The sequence below is a fragment of the Anastrepha obliqua genome, chromosome 6, assembly GCF_027943255.1.
Source record: "Anastrepha obliqua isolate idAnaObli1 chromosome 6, idAnaObli1_1.0, whole genome shotgun sequence".
NCBI lineage: Eukaryota > Metazoa > Arthropoda > Insecta > Diptera > Tephritidae > Anastrepha > Anastrepha obliqua.
Genome location: NC_072897.1, coordinates 70,517,988 through 70,540,672, shown reverse-complemented (window position 1 = coordinate 70,540,672; position 22,685 = coordinate 70,517,988). Strand labels below are relative to the sequence as shown.

Below are 22,685 nucleotides of genomic sequence, written 5' to 3'. Positions count from 1 at the left end.
ACCAACTTTAAATATGTAAGCGATGAGTCGGCAGTCCAGGTAAATCCAAGGAATTTACAAATTCTGTTGAATAATTTACAGCGTCATCTTGATTTATAACTGTATCAATTGATTTAAATGTTAGAATCTCACCAGGCATATCATTTAAAATATTCGCATTCAATTGACGAACATCCTTATTTTTCGCAGCCAGTATTGCTCTTTCAGCTAACCAATTGTGATTTTGATAATTTTGCGCAATATTTGGAAAAACACTTGAAACTAATTCTTGTTTCGTGTGTGCAAAATTACAAAAATTATCTGGCAAAGTGATTAAGCCAATAGCAGCATCAATAGGAATTTGTCCATTTCCTATCTTCAGAAGTTGTCTTGAAAATTCTTCAGCCGATGCATAATTTTGCAAATAAACTCGCAGATTTGTTTTCAAAGTCAAAGTTTTTACGTGCCTCCATAAATGGGATGTCTTTAAACATGCTTTTAATTCACCTGCTGGTGTTGAACGGGGAATTACTGGCAAAGTTTGACGAAAATCACCAGACAATAATATTAAAGCACCACCAAATATTTCTTGATTATTACGTAAATCTTTCAAAGTTCTATCCAATGCCTCCACTGATTTTTTATGTGCCATTGCACATTCATCCCACACATTTAATTTGCATTGTTGCAAAACTCTTCCCATTCCAGTAAGTAATATAATTTTCTTTTTTCTATTGTTCAAATTAAATTTCTAATTCTTTTGGCCGCATAAGTTGATTTCCAATAAGTTAAAACAAAATAATTGAAAAGTAATGAATTTAATCAAAAAAACATGAAAAACTTACAATGTGCATTACAATCGCTAACAACAACAACGAAACCACCGTTTTTTTATTTTCACTGATTATTAAAATTTTACGCACAATATATTTTATTTTTATAAATTTTTTCCCAAAAAAAAAAAACAACAATGAAAAACACACTCATATTTGCGATTTTAGTTGTTAAATGAAAATGTGTTTCAGGTACTTTTTAATGTTGCAACTACTCTTTGACTTTGAAACTGCTTACACTCACAAAATAATCCAACTCTTTTAAACACACATACAAATATAATTATTTATTTTGGGTTTCCCACTCGTCAAAGCAGCACATAAGGTTGCATTATTTAATTATTACCTAATACAAACTTGTTCTCTTTTAACAATGATAATATTACTATGTGAAATCAAGTAAATATGCATTTTTGTATTATATCCTGAGCATTTGTCTTCAACGCTATACCAATGCTCGAACACTTGGAGCATGAAATTTACAGAAGAATTGTAACAGAAATGCCTGAGAGCGCTATTTTAGTTATACCTGCTTTTAGGCATTTATCTCGTAAACGTACGTTTGCCCATATAAAATTGTCTACGTAAATGCATGAAAAAAGTGTTAGCATAACTTTTTCGAGTATATGTGTATACATGCAGGAGGATTTATTTTTTACATTTTGCTCGTCGGCTTTCGCGTTTTCTTTTCTTGGTTTTAGACTTTCATCACAGAAAAATTACGCAAACCCATGAACAAAGTTATACTAATAGAAACCTGATCTTAATACTCGAGCTACCATCAAATTAACACATTTTATTTTTGAAACAAAACATTTATGGCGACTGTCGATCCATATGATGGATTTCAAAAAATGTATGGATTCAACCGCTGAATAATTTCGTATACAGTAGGTTCTGTTTTTATGCGGCTTTTTTTTATGCGGTTTTGAAATAGTGCGGTTTTTTTTTTAATTACAAAATGCATGTCGACCTATCGGGAATTGTACATATAAACAAGATTCTAAACCAGCTAAGCAAAAACTCATCACAGATTACATCAGAAATGCTCACCCTACAAGTATGGAACCGCCTGCATAACTATCTAGATCAGACGTGTACATTTCCTAAAGTGACGAAAGTGATTTTACGCCAAATCCTAAGCGAACGCGCAGCATGCGCGTATTGTCTGATTCTATTTCTGACTTAAATTTATTTTTCGATTCTGACGTTTCTTAAATAAAGATATAATTTTCAAAAATACAATATTTTGTTTATGCGATTTTATTTAATTATTTCAGATTCATGCGGTCTATGGAACGTATCTATAGTTATAATATGGGACTAGTGCCCTTTTTTATGCGATTTTATTACATTATTTCAGATTTATGCGGTTTTAGCATTTGAAACGTATCTATAGTTTTACTATAGAACTAGTAGCTTTTTTTATGCTGTTTTTTTTTATGCTGTTTCTTGCGGAACGTATCTACCGCATAAAAACAGAACCTACTGTATTTTAAATCCATCTAAACTTTTACATTTGAGCATTTATATACATATATGTATTTAACATTTAATTTAAGTAAACGTTTCAATATTTGTCCAAAAACTTTGAGCTTCGAAAAATACAGGCTTATGGTTATTAATGGAATCAAATATATTTAACGAATTTTTATTTTATCTAAATCATAAAACGTTCAAATGAGGCTCAAAATATTTTTCCAGTTAAAAAAAAAGCAATGTGCTTTGATGCCGTGTCATGCATGCATAAAAAGGAAAGAAAAGAGAGGACAACTATTGCGTTACGAATAATACAGTCGCATACGGCACCCGACATCGAAACAATGTTATTCATGACTGTGTATATTCTATTCATTTGCGTGTATTCTCATTCCGTATACGTAATGTCCGCATAAGGGAAACACGCAAATATTGTATTTTTCACACTTACACAACGCACGCATACTTTTACCGATTTCTTTAAAACTTCACATAAACCATCTATGGACCAATACCAATGATCTGTGAAAATTTGATTGAAATCGGTGAATGCGTTTAGGCGTGAATCGGCGACTAACGAACACAAAAAAACGTCTCCATTTTTATATATAAGATTCATAATCAGGTGAAAAATTAAAATTGCATTTACATTTTATATCTTTATTTATAAAACACTAGGGTTTTACGCAAAGTGCCGGAAAAATATCTCGCACATCAAGCAGACTGTGTTGTACTTATATTTAGCAGCTTTAAAACCTCTTCTTTATATCGTCCTAAATTATATTCGTTTTCGCCTTCGTTTATTAGATTTTCTACGCTTTGTGCAAAGCTTCGATTGACCTGCAGTTTTTGCGTAGTATCCATGAGTTCTCCCAATTTATTATAGCCTCAGCCGATTGCTTTGATTTATTTCGTTCAAATATTAATCCAGTCAAAAGAGGATTTAACTTCATAATTTTAGGAGGATGCGAGTTTATGGTTTTATTATGTAAAGCCCATCACTGTGAACTTAAATTTGAGTTTGCGGGGTCGGGGGTTGTGTCCCGCGGCCGCCATCTTGGAAATAAGGGTGCAACTAGTTTTTGCGATTATCTCGTGAATTTCGAAAGTTACGAAAATTTTGTAAAATACTTTTTTGTAGATAATAATATTATCTACAACTTTCATTCAAAACTTTTTTTTGTAAAATTAATAATAAAAAAGTTATAAACAAAATTACGCGAAAAATTAAGGGATCAATTGTTTTAAAGCGTAATAACTTCTTTTTTATAGATTTTATGGAAAATATACTTTAGAGCTTTTTTATAGAGCATTCTTTTGTGAACATTTTTGTCTATAAGTTTTTTCCGCTATCTTTATTTAGTCGTATGATTTTGAGCTGCTAAGCGGAGCAACCAACACATTAGCGAAGCGCGTACATGATTACACAGGCCGACAAAATTTAACCAACATTCAGACCCAGAAACCAGACTATATATTTCCGAAGGTTTATGATGCGCTGAATCGAAATCTGGCCTCAGAATTGCTCTATCTGCTCTGGTTTTCGAGATATCCTAACCTAAAAGTGCAAAAAACTCCATTTTTGCCCATATTTGAGGTTATGTACCCTTGCAGATGTTTTCTTTTACCAAAATTAAAGGATGGCATCTTTAAATACAAGCCTTCTTTTTTCAAATGGCGTTTTGTTTGCTCAAATATCATTTTTTTCGCAGAGATATCGCATTTTGAAATTTTCATGTTTCGAAATTTTCCTACACCTGAAAATCGATTGAGATAACATAGACATGATATAGTCGATTACTAATTTTCTTGAATTGAGTCTTATTTTTCTTAAAATTTTGTCTCACACCATAAGTGTGTCACACACAGCCCTAACCCCTAGAAACCACCCCTATCATACCGCGAGCAGGCTAACCCACTTAACCGCAAGCAGGCTTACCCACAAACTCCAAATTTACATACTATTAATCCATATATATCAGGCCCTCAATTCAAGAAAATTAGTAATCGACTATATCATGTCTATGTTATCTCAATCGATTTTCAGGTGTAGGAAAATTTCGAAACATGAAAATTTCAAAATGCGATATCTCTGCGAAAAAAAATGATATTTGAGCAAACAAAACGCCATTTGAAAAAAGAAGGCTTGTGTTTAAAGATGCCATCCTTTAATTTTGGTAAAAGAAAACATCTGCAAGGGTACATAACCTCAAATATGGGCAAAAATGGAGTTTTTTGCACTTTTAGGTTAGGATATCTCGAAAACCAGAGCAGATAGAGCAATTCTGAGGCCAGATTTCGATTCAGCGCATCATAAACCTTCGGAAATATATAGTCTGGTTTCTGGGTCTGAATGTTGGTTAAATTTTGTCGGCCTGTGTAATCATGTACGCGCTTCGCTAATGTGTTGGTTGCTCCGCTTAGCAGCTCAAAATCATACGACTAAATAAAGATAGCGGAAAAAACTTATAGACAAAAATGTTCACAAAAGAATGCTCTATAAAAAAGCTCTAAAGTATATTTTCCATAAAATCTATAAAAAAGAAGTTATTACGCTTTAAAACAATTGATCCCTTAATTTTTCGCGTAATTTTGTTTATAACTTTTTTATTATTAATTTTACAAAAAAAAGTTTTGAATGAAAGTTGTAGATAATATTATTATCTACAAAAAAGTATTTTACAAAATTTTCGTAACTTTCGAAATTCACGAGATAATCGCAAAAACTAGTTGCACCCTTATTTCCAAGATGGCGGCCGCGGGACACAACCCCCGACCCCGAAAACTCAAGTTTTAGTTCACAGTGATGGGCTTTACATAATAAAACCATAAACTCGCATCCTCCTAAAATTATGAAGTTGGCTATTTTTTTCGTCTCTTTTGACTGGACTATATGTAATGTTCCATTTCTGCTTCTGATTTGTTGGCTTCCCATGGTTCAGTAACAAATGATTCATGATAGCATGCAGTTAATAAGTACATGGCATAGTCATAATTTTGTTTCCTCAGAGGACAGCGATCTGCAACAATAGTTAACATATCCGTGCACGGATTATACCGATCACCAACCAGACGTAAAAATTTGTCTTTTGCATGCGCATCAAATTTCAAGTCAGACAACTTAATTTTTAGTGTTATTCGTCTAGCCTCTGGATTTCGTATGGTGGGCAGAGCGTGACAGTAATCAGTGCTGGCAATTCGGAAGGCGCAGCCTTGTATTTCACCATCCTTGGCACGACACCACCTTCAATTCGCCTTTCTTTTAGCCCCTGGCGGTGCTCAAGCATGCATGTCCAGCTCGTACTTGCTTCGTGTCACACATATTTGTTGTCGGCTTTTGCATGATGAAAATCAAAAATTTTAGATATTAGCGTCAAGCACCCGACACGCACACAGTGACCGGTCGGCCTATTGCTTTGAAAGTCGACAGCAACATTTCTTTGTCTTTGCCCCAAGTGCTGCCGGGGAGCGACTTGAGGACCTTGTTGCGATTCTGTACTCTCGTTGCAATAGCGGTTGTGTGCGCTGAGAAGGAGAGCAAGCTGTCAAAGGTGACTCCCAAAATTCTGGGGTTATTAACCGTCGGTATTGGGGTATCATCGAGGTGCACCTGAAGTTGCAGCTTGACCTCCTTTATCCAGGTGGTGAAAAGGGTCACCGTGGATTTAGGTGGAGAAAGTTTTAAATTTCTCGCAGTGAAGAAGCGAGAAAGGCGGGCCAGGTAGTCGTTTACCTTAGAGCATAGGCCATCAATGTCATTGCCCGACGCCATTATCGTGCAGTCGTCGGCGTATGAGACCAATGAGACTCCTCTGGTGGCTGGGGGAGTTTCGAAATATAGAAATTGAAAAGCAAGGGTTAAACGACACCACCCTGCGGTACTCCTTGCTTTATTTTTCTTTGTTTGGAGGTTTGGTCTCGAAATATCACCGACGAGTGACGACCACTCAGGTAGTTCGCGGACCACCTCTTCAGCCCTGGCGGGAGTGTCGACTGTAAAATGTCATCTAGTAGCGTGGCGTGGCTGACTGTATCGAAAGCCTTTTGTAAGTCCAACGCTACTAGGACAGTCCTCTCGCAGGGGCGGTTTTGGTTTAGTCCACGGTTTACCTGGGTGTTTATGACGGTGAGTGCCGTGGTGGTGCTGTGCACTCTACGGAAACCATGCTGGTGTGGGGCTGGAGTCAGGTGTTGTGTGAGGAATGGGAGTAGAAGGGCTTCAAGTGTCTTCACTACTGGGGAAATGAGAGTTATCGGACGATAAGACTCCCCTTGGTTGGCGGGTTTCCCAGGCTTCAGTAGTGGGACCACTCTCCCTACTTTCCACTTGTCAGGAATGATGAGAGTGGCCATGGACAGATTGAAGACCTTAGTGAGATATTCTACTCCCAATGGGCCCAGTTTTTTCAACATCAGCATGTTAAGTCCGTCGGGGCCAATGGCTTTTGATGGTTTCATTAGTTTGATAGCCCCCTGAACCTCGCCGCTGGTGAAAGTAAGCGGTGCACTGTTGTATGGCAGTTTGTGCAACCGTCTGGTGGCACAACGTTTGGATCTGTCGACCGGAGGATGCAGTATAAATTGCCGGCTAAAATAGCTCACGCATCTCTTCGGGTCCGACGAAGTACGACCGTTCAATGTGATATCCACCTTGTCGTTGTGCTTCGTCGGGTTCGACAGGGACCTTACGGTGGACCAGAGCTTGCTCACACCAGAGGTGAAGTTACAGGACTTCAGATGCTCTACCCATTTGGTCCGCTTATGTTGGGTGACCAGTTGCCGGATCTTCGAATTGAGATCCTTTATTCGAGGATCCCCGGGATCGGCCTGGCGTAGACGGTCACGCTCGTTTGCCATAACGGCTGCTTCGGCTGGGAAATTGGGACGTAATTCCCGGATCTGTCCAGCGGGTATGAAGCGAGTCGCGGCGGCTGTGATCGCCTTGCGGATTGTGCGTCCGCCTGCGCGCACATCAGTGGGAGTGGGTAGGGCTGCGAAGATGTCCTCAGTAAATTCTGCGAATCTGGTCCAATCAGCTTTGTTAAAGTTGACGTATGACCGGTGATCCGCGGAAACAAAGTCGGCAGGTCTCTCGATCGAGATGATAATGGGCAAGTGGTCTGATGCAAGCGATAGCATAGGTCGCCAGGTTATGCTATTTATCAGACCTGCGCTAGCAATTGTTATGTCAGGCGAGCTGCTACAGTTGCCCACTACCCTGGTGGGGGCGTCGTCGTTTACAGTGCTGAACGTCGAATCGTCTATCTGCTCTGCCAATAGCTGTCCCCTACGATCATTTAGCAGGCTTGAATGCCAAAGATCGTGATACGCGTTAAAGTCACCAACTACCAATCGGTTTTCTCCCCTGATGAGCGCACCAATATCGGGGAGATATCCTGCCGGGCAGCAGGTGACAGGGGGTATGTTAATATTGAATATTTCGAGCTCGGCATCGCCTGACCGGACAGCTATACCTTGACGTTCTAAGGTGCTGTCCCTGCGGTCGATGCCTTCATCAATAAGACGATACTGTATTGAATGGTGTACTATGAACGCTAGGCCACCACCGTTGTCTCGCTCGCGGTCCTTACGGTGCACATTGTAGCCGTCCCTGGTGATCAGGGGGGAGCTAGCGTGCAGTTTTGTCTCCTGGACCGCAGCTATCTTAATTCCGAACCGACTCATGAAATCGACTATCTCGTCAATCTTGCTCGTGAGTCCGTTGCAGTTCAGTTGCAAAAGCTTGAAGATTCGCGGGAGTGTCCTCGTAATTCGGGGGGTGAGGGATGCGTGATGTTGTCTGCGTTGGTCCTGCTGTGCGTTCCGCAAAATGGGTGGTGGCCTGATGTTGTCTGATGGCCGCGCCACTGGGGGCGGTTGCGGGTGCAGAGCTCTGCAGCAGGGGGCAAGGTAGTCGCGTGTCCACTCACGGGTGGTGGTCCGAAAATGGCACCAGCCACTACAAGAATTGCATTGGACAGTTGTCAAGTTCCGAGGAACTACGGTCTGACACACGGAGCAGACTGTGCGGGGGACCAAGAGGTGCTGGTTTGTCCCCGCACTAGGGTAGGATCAGGAGGGTTGTGGGTTTGTGAGGGAGTATTGTTGCTCTTGGGGGCTCCTTACCGTAGAGGTGTTATTAGTGGCGGCACTGTGAAATGCCGGCACTGAGGGCAGTGTAGCCGTAGAGGCGGGGGCCGCCTCTGAGCGGGAGCAACACGTGGCCACATACCTTGTGGACCACTCCCTGTGTGTCTTAAGGCCTGAGCAGGTCTTAAGAAGCCACCACCTGTTGCACTGGTTACACCTAACCGAGGTGGAGTTCGGGTGGATCCGTTTGTGGCAGATGCAGCACTAGAATACTTCAGGTCCGGGGTTGGGTTCGACGCCAGCCCGGAAGAGAAGTATTTGGAGCAAACTGGCTGCAATGAGTTGCTCCTGTGACGAAAGATTTGGGGTAAAATACGGTACACTAGACAGGGCTAGTATACTGGGGCGGCAGCCCTTGTTCGGGAAAGAAAACCCGAGTCATTCCGGTAACGTAGAACTGGCTGCCATGGGAATGTTGATGTTGTTGATCATTGCCATTGGTATTTACTGTGCGCACTGCTTGGCGTTTGTTAGCCGTTGTTGCGAGTGCTACAAAAATATAGTTACAATCTAAACATGTTTTTAAATTTTACTCCAAATATTGAATACTTACATTTGACCATAATACTTCGCGGACCTTTGCGTACTCGCACTAGACTAAATTTCTTGTTTTCCTTTTGAAACAACTACAGTGTTCAACAGCCCGTGGTGATTAAATGTCTTTGATTTCATTAAAGCTGTAACAATAAAATAAATCAGTCAATGCTGTGCTATTGAATATTATGTATTGTGCACAAATAATAACCATTCTTCACTCGTTCCTTATTTACTGGGACTCTTGCAATTTGCTCTGACAATATATTGCCAATCAAATTCCTTTTTCGCAATAAGTTTTCCTTACTTTCCGAGGAAGGTTTTTTGGCACTAACATCCGTACTCGTACTATACTCATCATCCGTGTCACATGTCAAGACATGTATCTCATTCATATCTGTGCGTATGAGTGGGGGTTTTTGAAAATACTAATGCCATCATCCGAATCGGTGTCCTCCATAATATCTAAGCCTAATTCAAAGTCATTTTCCAATTTTGGACATTTCCTACGGTACTTCTTCACAATGCTTGCACTGGTTTTATATGAACGTTTCCCATTACTTTGCAGTGATGGTGCTTCCAAATCTTCATCACTATCTTTTTTATAGTCATCATGACCAAAGTATGCGTGACTACAGCTACATATAGTGCGATCAATTATATTCAATTCCCCATACATATACAGGGAATGCTACTGAAGTGATAGTCCTTGGTCGGTTACAAACCCGGGCGTTCCGATAATTATTGGCCATTATATTGAACCAACCTCAAAGCTGTTGGTAGGCTGCATTATGTAACATTGTAGGCTAAGCATTTTCTTCCAAAAGTAGGTACCCTCATACTAAAATGATGACTCATCGGTCCACAATATGTTATACAAAAACCGTATTAGCTTTTAAAAGCATTTCCTTTCAAAGGCGTGAATCCTATCGAACCTATGGACGACATGTACTTTAGTTTGCATATTATAATATAATATTTAATATATTGTGGCTTCATTTATCTTCTTTCCAATCAACTCATGGACTGCCCTTAATGACTCTCATTTGAACTAAGGTGTCCGCCACTCAAATGACTAATGTCACGACGAAGAGGTCTTTCGCGGAAGTAGCGAAAGGAATCCATGTACGGGCGGTGATTGATCGCAGTTCCCATGATGGTGCGATCTCTCAAGCAAACTGGGACTTAATAAATAGGAGTTTTTGGAAGGTGTACTGGGACATCCTGAAAGGAAATCCAGGACGTCCACCCAGTTGCTTGGATGCGGGATTGTTTTAATCCCGCGTCAAACTAATAAGGTGCACTGACCAACGTTCCGTGGACCTATACACCCTAGCGATTAATCGCATAGGGGAACCTTGGCCGGGGGCCCGCCTTGATGTGGTCCGCCGAGAAGACATTCCTAACCGGCCAAGATCTAGAGCCTGGATACCAGACTTCCATTCTGATCCAGAGGAAGTCCTGGACCGTGTAAAGCTAGGCAACCCCGAACTACCTACCAGTGACTGGAAGGTAGCAAAGATTTGCGAAGTGGACGGCAAGAGGAGCCTGCTCGTGATAATCCTCAGTGAGGAATCGTTGGACCCACTTGCCAACAGGAAATGGAAGATCAACTACGGCTTCCAAGCGCTGACTCTCCATGTCTACAGACAGGATGTAGCTAGCAAGAGCACCTCCGCAGAAAATATAACTTCATCTGCGGAAGCGAACGAGGTTGTCATAGACAACGATGAGGTGGTCTTCATCTCCGCCATGGTAGGCGAACTCTTCGAAAGGGTTACCTTAGAGGACATGGAGGGGGAATACTCCGACCTCTCTGCTATGGAGGATGAGGAGTCTCTCCCCCCTACATCCGATGAAGAGAACGCAGACCAAACCGTGGTTGGTTGCCCTTCAATAACGAACAAAAGCGATGGTGAGGATTGTACAAATCAATTTTCACCCATGTAAGGCGGCCTTAGTCGCACTCATCCTCCGTCTCGCAGAAAGAGGATATCGTGCTCATCCAAGAACCATGGGTCGTAAAAGATCGGGTTTGCGGTTCGAGCAGTAGTGAATACAAATTGGTTTATGTCTCTGATAAAGGTAAACCCAGGTCATGCATACTAACAAAGAAATGTATTAATGTTATTAATACAATTTAGCGATGCGGATAACGTCATCACAGCGGTGGAGTCCTGCGGAAAGACGATATGGCTTGCTTCCTCTTATATGGCTCACGACGCGGAGCAACCTCCTCCATCACCACTCATAAGAGACGCAGTTCATGAAGCATCGAGGTGTGGCACCCAATTCATGCTAATGCACATCATCATGTCTGGGGCAGTTCAGACACAAACGCACGTGGTGAGTATATCTTTGAATTCATTATGTGCAACAATCTTTATATTAGTAACATAGGTGATACCCCTACTTTTGTAACAACTACGAGAAGTGAAGTTCTAGACATCACTTGTGTCAATGAACGAGGGGCCCAAATTTTAAAGGACTGGAGAGTGTCTACAGACAACTCCTTCTCAGATCATAGGAGATCTCTCAAAACAGTCGACAACCTCCAAAGTAGCCATGAAATGCCGCAAATCTCTTAACGAGATGGCTGAGTCATTTCACCTAAAAGTAACATGGGTTTCTAGCCATCGCGACATTGAGGGTAACTGTAGAGTCGATGAACCAGCGAGACTCGGCAATAAATTGTCTGATGAGTACATAGATAATGACATAGGGAAAGAATGAAATTGTAAAATTGAAGAAATTGTAAAAAAAGCAAACGAAAGATGGCGTAATGAAACCACCTGCAAAATCGCTCGTCAACTGTGGCCGACTCTAAATGCTAAACGCAAAGGATCTCTGCTAAACCAAAATAAACACAGTCTTAGCACATTGATCTCAGTCATAACGGGCACTGTCTAATAGGTAGACACGCCCAAAGGGTGGGTGTGCAAACATAAGACTTCTGTAGAAGTTGTCTAGATGAGGACGAGGAAGAGGCAATCTCGCACCTACTGTGCCACTGCACTGCTCTATCCAGACGCAGGTTTACTATTCTGGGTAAACAATTTTTTAATGAGTTGGAAGATCTCAGTTCTACAGAAATCAGAGACATTTTAAAATTTTTGAAAAGCACACACTGGTTTTAGGAGAGATACGGACAAGCTCCCCACGCGGCATCGCAATGGGCTATGAGCCTGAGGGTGTCCCACAGCACAACCGCTTCAACCTAACCTAACTTAACCTAGATACTACAACTTTAATGTGAAATAGACCGCCATTTTGCTTGACTTTTTCCTGGTTTACTATAATCGGAAACTCTAGATATTCCGTAAACATTTTTCAAAAATGCTTCCTAACAGTTAATCGGAAAATTCTATAATGAATACATACATCAATATAAAAGTTCTCTACAATATTTGAAACAAGAGGCTTAGCGACTTTCTAAACACCTGAGTCCTAGTATTGGGGTGCCTGCAGATTTCTTAACAATAAGTTTTTAGTTGCCAACAAAACGTGTTTTAATCCATATGTATTCTAAATTTTAACGTAGTTCAAATCCAGTTTAATCTTACGTTTTCGGTCAGCTTATTCTTCATGAAAGATTTGGGTACACCTCGAATCTTATCAAGTTCATTTTGAAGACTTTTTGAATCTACACACTTTAGTAACATGACTAGTAAACGCAGCGCCATCATTTGGGTGTTGAAATCACTAACGAAGGGAATTGGAAACCAAATACCAGCTCTAAAAAATGTGTTTGTGAGTACATATGTACATATATATGTAAGGAATGGTAAATTAGAAAAGGTTTATTGTATACTTACATAATGCTAGTTTCGATTGTCGTTATTTTCTCAAGAACTCCTGGTCGAACGTTGCTCAACAGTTTATGTATCATTTCCAATAACTGGTAATGATAAGAGTCTATTTCTTTTGCTTTGTGTTGTAGACAACGAATCATATATGTTACAGCAAAAGGAAGAATTTTTTCAAATTTTTCACACTTCATTTGAGTAATAATATTTGACTGACTATTCTAATGTGATATAAAGAATAATTAATTACAACCTTTTTTATATAAAAACATTAGTATTTAGTTTTACCACAAACAAGTTCAGCCATGTTAAAATCAAATTATACGCTTCCGATTGCTTGCGTTGCGAAGATTGCTCTAATATTTGGAATCCCAAAAGCATATCGTAAAACAATTCCTTTTTCTTTAAAAAATAAAATTATGTTAATATGCATCAGTTACATAGTAGAATTAAAATTGTTGTTTAATTAATGCAAAACGTCACTGCGTTCATAGATAATACTGTGTTTGGCTGTGCTTTCCTTTTCTACCACGATATATTGACGTGATAACGTCTTATAATTCGATTTAACAGGCTGCACGCACGAAAAAATGTGTCGTTACCTTGCTTATTAGTGTTACCTTGCTCATTAGTGTTACCTTACTCATTAGTGTTACCTTGCTCATATGTAGTTACCTTACTCATTAGTGTTACCTTGCTCATTAGTGTTACCTTGCTCATATGTAGTTACCTTGCTCATTGCCGTTACCTTTCTCATTTGTCGTTACCTTGCTTATTGCATTGAATGAACTGCAAGCGAAAGCACGGAACGAACGACAAAGCAAACAAAGCAAACGAACGGCAACGTTCGACATCTTGCTCTCTCCTACTTAAGTGAGCGTACATATATATGTATGTATATGCGCATATGTACATATATAAATTCACGTATTTGTATTTGCATATGCCTTCTTATTGATTATTATTAATTTGATTCACTTGAAGAATTTAAAATAAAACCAAGTTTGTTAATAATACCTGTTGTTTAAATGTTATTATTATTAATTTTTTTATTATATATGAAGGAAAAAATGTATGATAATAGGACTATGAATAAGTTCGTGCGGTTTTTTTCGAAATTTGAAACTTTATTGACGTAAAATGGTTACAAATTTAATATTCAAAGTATTGTCCATCGCTTACTACTACTTTTTCCCATCTTTCTGGCAATTCACGGATTCCCTTTGTGAAAAATTCGGTCGGTTTTGCCGCAATCCACGAATCGATCCATTTTTTGACTTCATCGTAATTACGGAAGTGCTGGTCAGCCAGGCCATGTTGCATCGATCGGAAGAGATAGTAATCGGATGGCGCAAGGTCTGGACTATACGGCGGGTGGGGTAGGACATCCCATTTGAGCGTTTCTAAGTATGTTTTGACCACTTGTGCAACATGTGGCCGAGCATTGTCATGTTGCAAAATAACTTTGTCGTGTCTATCGGCGTATTGCGGCCGTTTTTCTCGCAGTGCTCGGCTCAAACGCATCAATTGTCGTCGGTAGACATCCCCCGTAATCGTTTCATTCGGTTTCAGTAGCTCATAATACACAACACCCAGCTGGTCCCACCAGATACACAGCATAACCTTCAGGCCATGAATATTCTGCGCCGACGTCGATGTTGAAGCATGGCCAGGGTATCCATACGTTGCCCGACGTTTTGGATTGTCGTAATGGACCCACTTTTCATCGCCAGTCACAATTCGATGCAAAAAACCCTTTCTTTTGTGCCGTTGAAGCAGTTGTTCGCATGCCATAAAACGGCGTTCAACGTCTCATGGCTTCAATTCATACGGCACCCAATGGCCTACCTTTCGGATCATTCCCATTGCTTTTAAACGTTTGGAAATGGTTGATTGATCAACTCCCAAAGTTTTTGCAACCTCTTCTTGCGTTTGAGCCGGATCTTGATCGAGCAATTCCTCCAATTCGGTATCCATGAACTTTGGCGGCGCACCCTCGCGTTCTTCGTCTTCCAAGCCAAAATCACCACTTTTAAAGCGTGCAAACCACTTCTGGCACGTTCGCTCAGATAGAGCATGCCCACCATAAACTTCCACCAAGATACGATGACTTTCGGCTGCTTTTTTCTTCATATTAAAGAATTCCCCGCAAAAACACATTATTTGGCACGAAATTCGACATTTTCAAGTGTGGTAAAAATATTGTTGTTTACGCTTCAAATAAAAAACTTATATAAACACTTATACTGACGTTTGTGCCTTACGAATGAATGTTTGGAAATGTGGATCGATGGAATAATAATCAAGTTACGCCATCTGTTGTAAAACCGCACGAACTTATTCATAGTCCTATTAATATTTAGCATATACCTTATAAGATATGTTGTCTATACTAATATTATAAAGAGGAAAACTTTGTTTGTTTGTAATGAAGAGGCTCAAAAACTACTGGACCGATTTTAAAAATTCTTTCACCATTCGAAAACTACATCCTCCACGAGTAACATGGATTATATTTTATTTTGGAAATGGGGCTCGAGATATAGGTCAAAACGTGGACCCGGGTAACCTTCGGATGTGTATGTACAATATGGGTATCAAATGAAAGCTGTTGGTGAATGCTTTAGTCCAGAGTATTTTTCATGCCGCTCCGTGACTAGGGTCTCGAGATAGAGACCAAAACGTAGACCCTAGAATGTGTTTGTACAGTATGGATATCAAATTGAAGCTGTTGGTGAATGCTTTAGTACAGAGTATTTTTCATGCCGCTCCGTGACTGGGGTCTCGAGATATAGGTCAAAACGTGGACCCGGGTAACCTTTGGTTGTGTATGTACAATATGGGTATCAAATGAAAGCTGTTGATAACCTTCGGATGTGTATGTACAATATGGGTATCAAATGAAAGCTGTTGGTGAATGCTTTAGTCCAGAGTATTTTTCATGCCGCTCCGTGACTAGGGTCTCGAGATAGAGACCAAAACGTAGACCCTAGAATGTGTTTGTACAGTATGGATATCAAATTGAAGCTGTTGGTGAATCCTTTAGTACAAAGTATTTTTCATGCCGCTCCGTGACTGGGGTCTCGAGATATAGGTCAAAACGTGGACCCGGGTAACCTTTGGTTGTGTATGTACAATATGGGTATCAAATGAAAGCTGTTGATAACTGCTTTAATACGGGGTAATTTTCATACCTATTGATGACTAGGGTCTGGAAATATATGCCAAAACGTGTACCCATCGTGTCTTTGCACCGAATTAAATCAAACTTACACACATTGTTAAGGAGGTATTGAAGATGGTTTCCCTATAGTTTGGATACCTATTGGTAGACAGGGTCTCGAGATATAGGTCAAAACGTGGACCCGGGTAACCTTCGGATGTGTATGTACAATATGGGTATCAAATGGAAGCTGTTGGTGAATGCTTTAGTTCAGAGTATTTCCATCCGCTCCGTGGCTAGGGTCTCGAGATAGAGACCAAAACGTGGACCCTAGAATGTGTTTGTACAATATGGATATCAAATGAAAGCTGTTGATAAGTGCTTTAATACGGGTTAATTTTTATACCTATTGATGACCAGGGTCTCGAAATATATGCCAAAACGTGGACCCGCCGTGTCTTTGCACCGAATTAAACCAAACTTACACACATTGTTAAGTAGGTATTGATCCGGGTAACCTTCGGACATGTATGTACAATATGGGTATCAAATGAAAGCTGTTGGTGAATGCTTTAGTACAGAGTATTTTTCATGCCGCTCCGTGACTGGCGTCTCGAGATATAGGTCAAAACGTGGACCCGGGTAACCTTTGGTTGTGTATGTACAATATGGGTATCAAATGAAAGCTGTTGATAAGTGCTTTGTACGGGGTAATTTGTTATGTTATGTTATGTTATGTTATGTTATGTTATGTTATGTTATGTTATGTTATGTTATGTTATGTTATGTTATGTTATGTTATGTTATGTTATGTTATGTTATGTTATGTTATGTTATGTTATGTTATGTTATGTTATGTTATGTTATGTTATGTTATGTTATGTTATGTTATGTTATGTTATGTTATGTTATGTTATGTTATGTTATGTTAAAGTATATTATGTTATGTTAATGTTAACTCATTCTCTATATTCATACAAAAAATCTATCAAACAAATAAAATTAAAATTTTCTTTTGAAAATACAACCATTCAATCAGTATTTTCTTATGACGTTATCACGTTAAACTATCGTCAGTAAACCGACTTTACAGACAACCTCTTTTTTGCTTATAATGTCTAAGTGCGTGGACCGAATTTAAAAATTATAACACGCAAATGCAGTCACTGTATCAGCCTTTTGATTTATATTACCTTTTATAAATTAAAATTAAGAATTAATAGGAATATTTAACGTTAAAAATGCATCTTTTTTGGATAAGCTTGAAAAAATGCCCTATTACAGTCGCTTATTTCACTTAAATACAAACACAGAAAAGTAACAAAATCACTTGTAAACATTCTTTATTACATTAAGATTCGATTAAAAGCTATTTCTACTAAATAATAGTCCAAATTCTATTAAAATTCTATTATATTATTACAAATGTTCTTCTAACCGTCCGAATTCTATTAAAATTCTATTATTACAAATGTTCTTCTAACCGGTAATAATACCGTGCAGAATAAATTTGAGGAGCGAACTGTCACACGAACGATGAGAGAGAGAAGAACAAAGCGAAATAAAAAAAACCCAGTCAACCAAAAGGGAACAATTCTTTTATTATTATTTTTATTATTTATAGGGGCGCCTTTTTGATTTCAAATATACATATATCAAAAAGAAATACTGAAAATTTGGAATAAAAATCGCACGATTTTTAGTCCAAATTTTCGACTGCGGCGCTTTTTTAGTTTCAAATATACATATATTAATATATATTATATATTACAAAAACAAATATATTTACAAATACTGAAAATTTGGAATAAAAATCGCGCGATTTTTAGTCCAAATTTTCGCCTACGGCGCTTTTTTGATTTCAAATATACATAATATTAGAAATATTAGAAAAACAAATATATTTACAAATACTGAAAATTTGGAATAAAAATCGGACGATTTTTAGTTCAAATTTTCGCCTGTCGCGCATTTTTGATTTCAAATATACATATGTATATACTACAAAAAAGAATATTTTCCCAAGTAGTGAAAATTTGGAATAAAAATTGCGCGATTTTTAGTCCTTTTCGCCTGCGGCGCTTTTTTCAATTCAAATATACATAATATATATATTACAAAAACAAATATTTTTACAAATACTGAAAATTTGGAATAAAAATCGCACGATTTGTAGTCCAAATTTTCGCCTGCGGCGCTTTTTTGATTTCAAATATACATGTATATTACAAAAACAAATATTTTTACAAAAAAAAAATTTTATTTATAGTGAAATAATGCAAAATCGGACAATTTTTGACCTAAATTTTCGCCATCGGCACTCATAACTTTTAGGATAAAACAACGTTTTCATAAGTGCTATGAAATATAAAACCTAAGTTAAATGCTTGCTGGGTTGACGACTACTGTATACTCTTCTCTTCAACTGTATTTCAGTACAAACTGCAAATGCGGTCGGAAAAAACCTAATTTTTAAACTTCTCCTTGGGGTTCTATAGGGACACTAGGGGGTTGGGACTTTCATAGTTATAATGGTGTGACCTTGCTCTTTCTAATGGGCGTTGTGGGTGGTGCCACGCCCCTTCCCCTCCGCCCCCCATTCAAATATATCGTGGTAGTAAAGGAAAGTTTTGCCCTGTGTTTTATTTCTAAACTGTAAGCGAAGATAATGTCCAACGTGATGTTAATTTTTTAAAATTCTAAATTACTAAGTTCCTAAATTGATTGTAACTAATGTATGTACTTGGTGTAACAAACCCTAAAAATATTAAAAATTTGTCATCCATTGTGAAACCAAACAAATAATAGGTAAAACTTTCAATAAATTTTTTTCTCGACAAACATGTTATGTAGTATCACAAAGCCATCATTTTAAAATTAAGCAAGACATGATTCAATAATAATAATAATTGAATCATGAAGCAAGAATACATACCAGCGTTTTTGCTGCAATCGCTGCTTGTATTTTTTCAATCGCTCCCGTTATGTCCGCTAGAGAAGGCGTTAAAGCGGTAAAAATGTCTCCGTGCGGTGCCATTTTGAAATTAAGATGGGGATGATCGAGATCTGCTAGTTTTCAATTAGTAATTATTTTTTTTATATTGCTCATGGTTAATATTTTTTAATCATACCTTTTCAACTGCTCTGTTAAAAACTAAATATATTCGTGTCTTCAACCAAACGTGTCTTGCAACCGTTTACATCATAGATGACTAGATGTGAAACTCTTTTTCTCGTGAGAGCGCTGAAAAATGTGCATTTTTTATAACATTTTCCAATATTGCCACACCGGTAGAAACATGAATTAGGTATTTTTTTAAACAAAAATTGGGAATTTTTAGTTTCCACACCACCATTGAGGTTAGTATTTAGTGTGCGGTTGCCCATATTATTACTCGTAAACACCTACTTATACTAAAAATAAGCACAATCAGTATGAAATATGTACATAAATAAACAAAAAATTGAAAAATTTATGTGTAAATGAAATTATTTAAAACTGATATACATAAGTAATTTAATAATAATAAAGTTATGAACCCGAAAAACATAAGTTATATTAAAAACATGACTTATTGCGATTTTTTAATATAACACAGAAAGTGGGTAACAAAAAAAAAAAATCTCAAACAACGAACAGAATAAGTTAAAGCACATTACCTTTAATTTTTGTAAAATATCTCAAGCTCACATTCAATTCCCTTACCTACGCTTTTCAACCATAGAATATTTACGTATAATATATACAAATTTACGTAAACCAACACACAGTTTTCAATAAAATAACATTATGTACATGAGACTAATTAAAAGTAGAAGTCGAAAAGGATATAACGAGCTTTGGATTCTACAAACTCACTTCAATTCAAATTATTATATTTCAATTGAATTAATTTTAAGACAAATAATTATAAACATTTAAATACGTAATTTCTCCATTAACCCTCTCATGCCCGATGTTGCATATACGCAACATTGTGTTTCCGAGCCTCTACCTCCCGTTATTTTCTAGTTATTGTTTTGAATTTTCTTTTAAATTATAGCTTACTGTGTTGAGAAAGCAAACACCAAGTTGTTTGGCAGTCAGCTGTACACGCTTTCAGTGCGGAGCTATATTTGTGATTTTGCGAAAAAACGGTGTTTTAAAAAAGTGGAAAAAAATTATTAAAATAATTATTTCGTCCTGAAACCAACATTACTACATAAATATAGAAAGGTAAGAGAGTATTTAGAAAAAAAACCTACATCAAAATATTATTTAGTTTGTCTGTAATAACCCTATAGGGCGAAAAGCGCTTCGGAAGCGCTTCAGAAGCGTTTCGTAGATGCGTTAAAGCGCATCGCTCTTGTTTCACATACCGCATCTTTTCCCATTGGCATGTCATTGGAAATTGGCGCATCACTTTCATTTGAATGTTGCGCAGATAATACGCTTCCCGAGATTCGTGAAAGAGGCGCTTGTAAATGCCAACTAATAATGCAGGAGTGATGTGCATCGAATATGTAACTAATAATGCAGGAGTGATGTGCATCAACTACGCGACTAATACTGCGCTATAGAGACGCATCTAAGAATGCGAAGGATATGTGCATCGAATATGCATCTAACTATGCTGGAGTGAAGCACACCAAATGCGCGGCTAATACCGCGGTGTAGAGGCACATCATTTTGTTATCCAATAATGCGAGTGAGATGGGCATCGTTTCCTACGTTTCTATGTACTTACATTGAACTAAAACAAAAATTTGGGTTGTTATTGTTTTATTATTTTTTTTTTATAAAGATACAAAATACTTTTAACGAAGAATTTACTTCTGTATTTTGTTACACAAATTAAATGAATGAGATTTATATTAAAATAAGGATGTTTTCATTACGCTACGTTAATGTTCATATATGTACATACATATATGTTTCAAAATAAATTTTTTTTACATAAGGACACTGGAATTCATTTTAAAATAAGGAAGTTTTCATTACGTTACATTAACGTTCATAAATCGTTAACTTAAAAATGGTAAAAAAATGTGATGAAGGTTGAGTCTTACATACAAAATAAATTATGGTAGATTAAGATATGCTTCGAAAATAATTAAGACTGGTTGGATTTGTTTTTATACATTTTGTTTTTCGCGGATCGGATCCCCTTCCGCATTTCACTGTCAAATTTGGAAAAATCCATATCGGGACCTTGAACTGCACCTGTTATATGAAAATAAGGTAAATGTATAATAATACTTCGACATTGAGTATATAATTTATCAAATATCGTACGAAAAACTATTTCGTTGAAAAATTGAAGAGACTTGATTGCAAATCTTTGGTGACGACCATCCCAATTAATGAAAGGCATAGTAGATTCAGCAAATAAGAAAGGAACAATTTTTCTTATCGGAGTAACACCTACGGTATTGCGTACGTATGCCACCTGAAATTATAATAAATACCTAACTAGTTAATAGTTCTAATATGACAAGGTAAATATTAAGCAATACCAATTCGTCCCGAGGATACTGCGATAAAATGTTGTCTGCAGACTTAATCTCTTCAATCGTTTTGAACGGCAAAATGGTTAAATTTGATGTTTTTGGTAAGACCTTCTGAACAAGTTTTTCGAGAATCACACCTTGGGTTGCCGTACTATTTTTTATTGTTGATACATCTGTTTTTAATTGTGAGATATCTGCTCTTAGCTCTTGCAGGAACTTAGTTAGCTCCTCGTTCTCAAGTTCTGCCAAAAGAAGTATACAATTTTAATAAAAATTAGGTATTAAAATAAAAAGGACCGTAATGATATTTACCAAGTTTTGCACATTTTGCTTTTAGCTGGTTATTCACCTTATCTGAATCGCAGAACATTTCCTTTTGCGATGCCTTCGTTACAAAACTCTTCTTCATTCCCTTCATTCTTCAAGTGGTCACCCTTTTTTAGAAATAATGTAAAATTGGTACAATGACTGCCCTATCCCCTATTGGCAAAAAAATACATTTGCTAATTAAGTTTGTGATTGCAAATATTTCTTCATTATCACTGAGATTGCTTACATATGCAATCCCTAACGACGACATTGAATGTACAGGTTCAGTGAAAAAACTACTTTTATTAAGAAAAACCCTTCCTACAATATATTCCCGACCTGCCTTATCTTTGAAAAAACCACAAATTTTTATAGGCACAAATGGTTTAAGTAGCAATAACAATCAGGTGCATCGATACTCAAAAAGAATTCGTTGAAGTTGTAACTTGTATATAAAGGGGAATTTGAGTACGCAAACCTATGAGAAACTATTTTCTTCCCCATGCCGATTCTATTTTTAATTGATACTTCGTTTCGTTCATTAATTCTGTTACAAATTTGTTGTAATATAAAGTTGGGCTTTCGGCAATCTTTTTTCAGCACTTGTAGATAGTTTTCATACTTGTAGGCTGAAAATGAATTAACATTTCCAAACAGTTGAACACAACTTGCAATATGAAGCAGATTATGCACATTATAGCTTACTTTGTTTTCGCAATAAATATATTGAAAATTATGAACAAATACCTCCAACATACTTTGCACACAATCTAAATTAGCTCGACATTTAGTAGATGAAATAAGTCTATAAGAAGAATGAAGTAGAAGGAAATGTGTGTACAAGGTATCACATAGGAAGTTTTTAAAAAGAACAGGACCTACATATAGAACTACTAGCCTGAACTCTGTAGCCTTCCAGCGGCATAGCTCATTGAAGGAACG

General features: G+C 37.6%; 2 protein-coding genes across 2 annotated transcripts; both read right to left on the bottom strand.

Moving 5' to 3' along the window:
- Positions 1 to 2,971: 2,971 nt before the first annotated feature.
- LOC129250691 (28S ribosomal protein S35, mitochondrial-like) lies at positions 2,972 to 8,823 on the bottom strand. The gene is made up of 4 exons (XM_054890295.1): positions 8,783 to 8,823; positions 5,205 to 5,481; positions 4,231 to 4,252; positions 2,972 to 3,178 (listed from the first exon to the last, which is right to left on the bottom strand). Exons 1-4 carry the CDS (start codon positions 8,821 to 8,823, stop codon positions 3,006 to 3,008), a joined length of 513 nt encoding a protein of 170 aa, XP_054746270.1. The 3' UTR covers positions 2,972 to 3,005.
- Positions 8,824 to 9,366: 543 nt separating this feature from the next.
- LOC129250689 (uncharacterized) lies at positions 9,367 to 22,053 on the bottom strand. Its single transcript, XM_054890294.1, has 4 exons — positions 21,747 to 22,053; positions 21,441 to 21,676; positions 21,252 to 21,373; positions 9,367 to 9,613 (listed from the first exon to the last, which is right to left on the bottom strand). Exons 1-4 carry the CDS (start codon positions 21,850 to 21,852, stop codon positions 9,367 to 9,369), a joined length of 711 nt encoding a protein of 236 aa, XP_054746269.1. The 5' UTR covers positions 21,853 to 22,053.
- Positions 22,054 to 22,685: the final 632 nt, after the last annotated feature.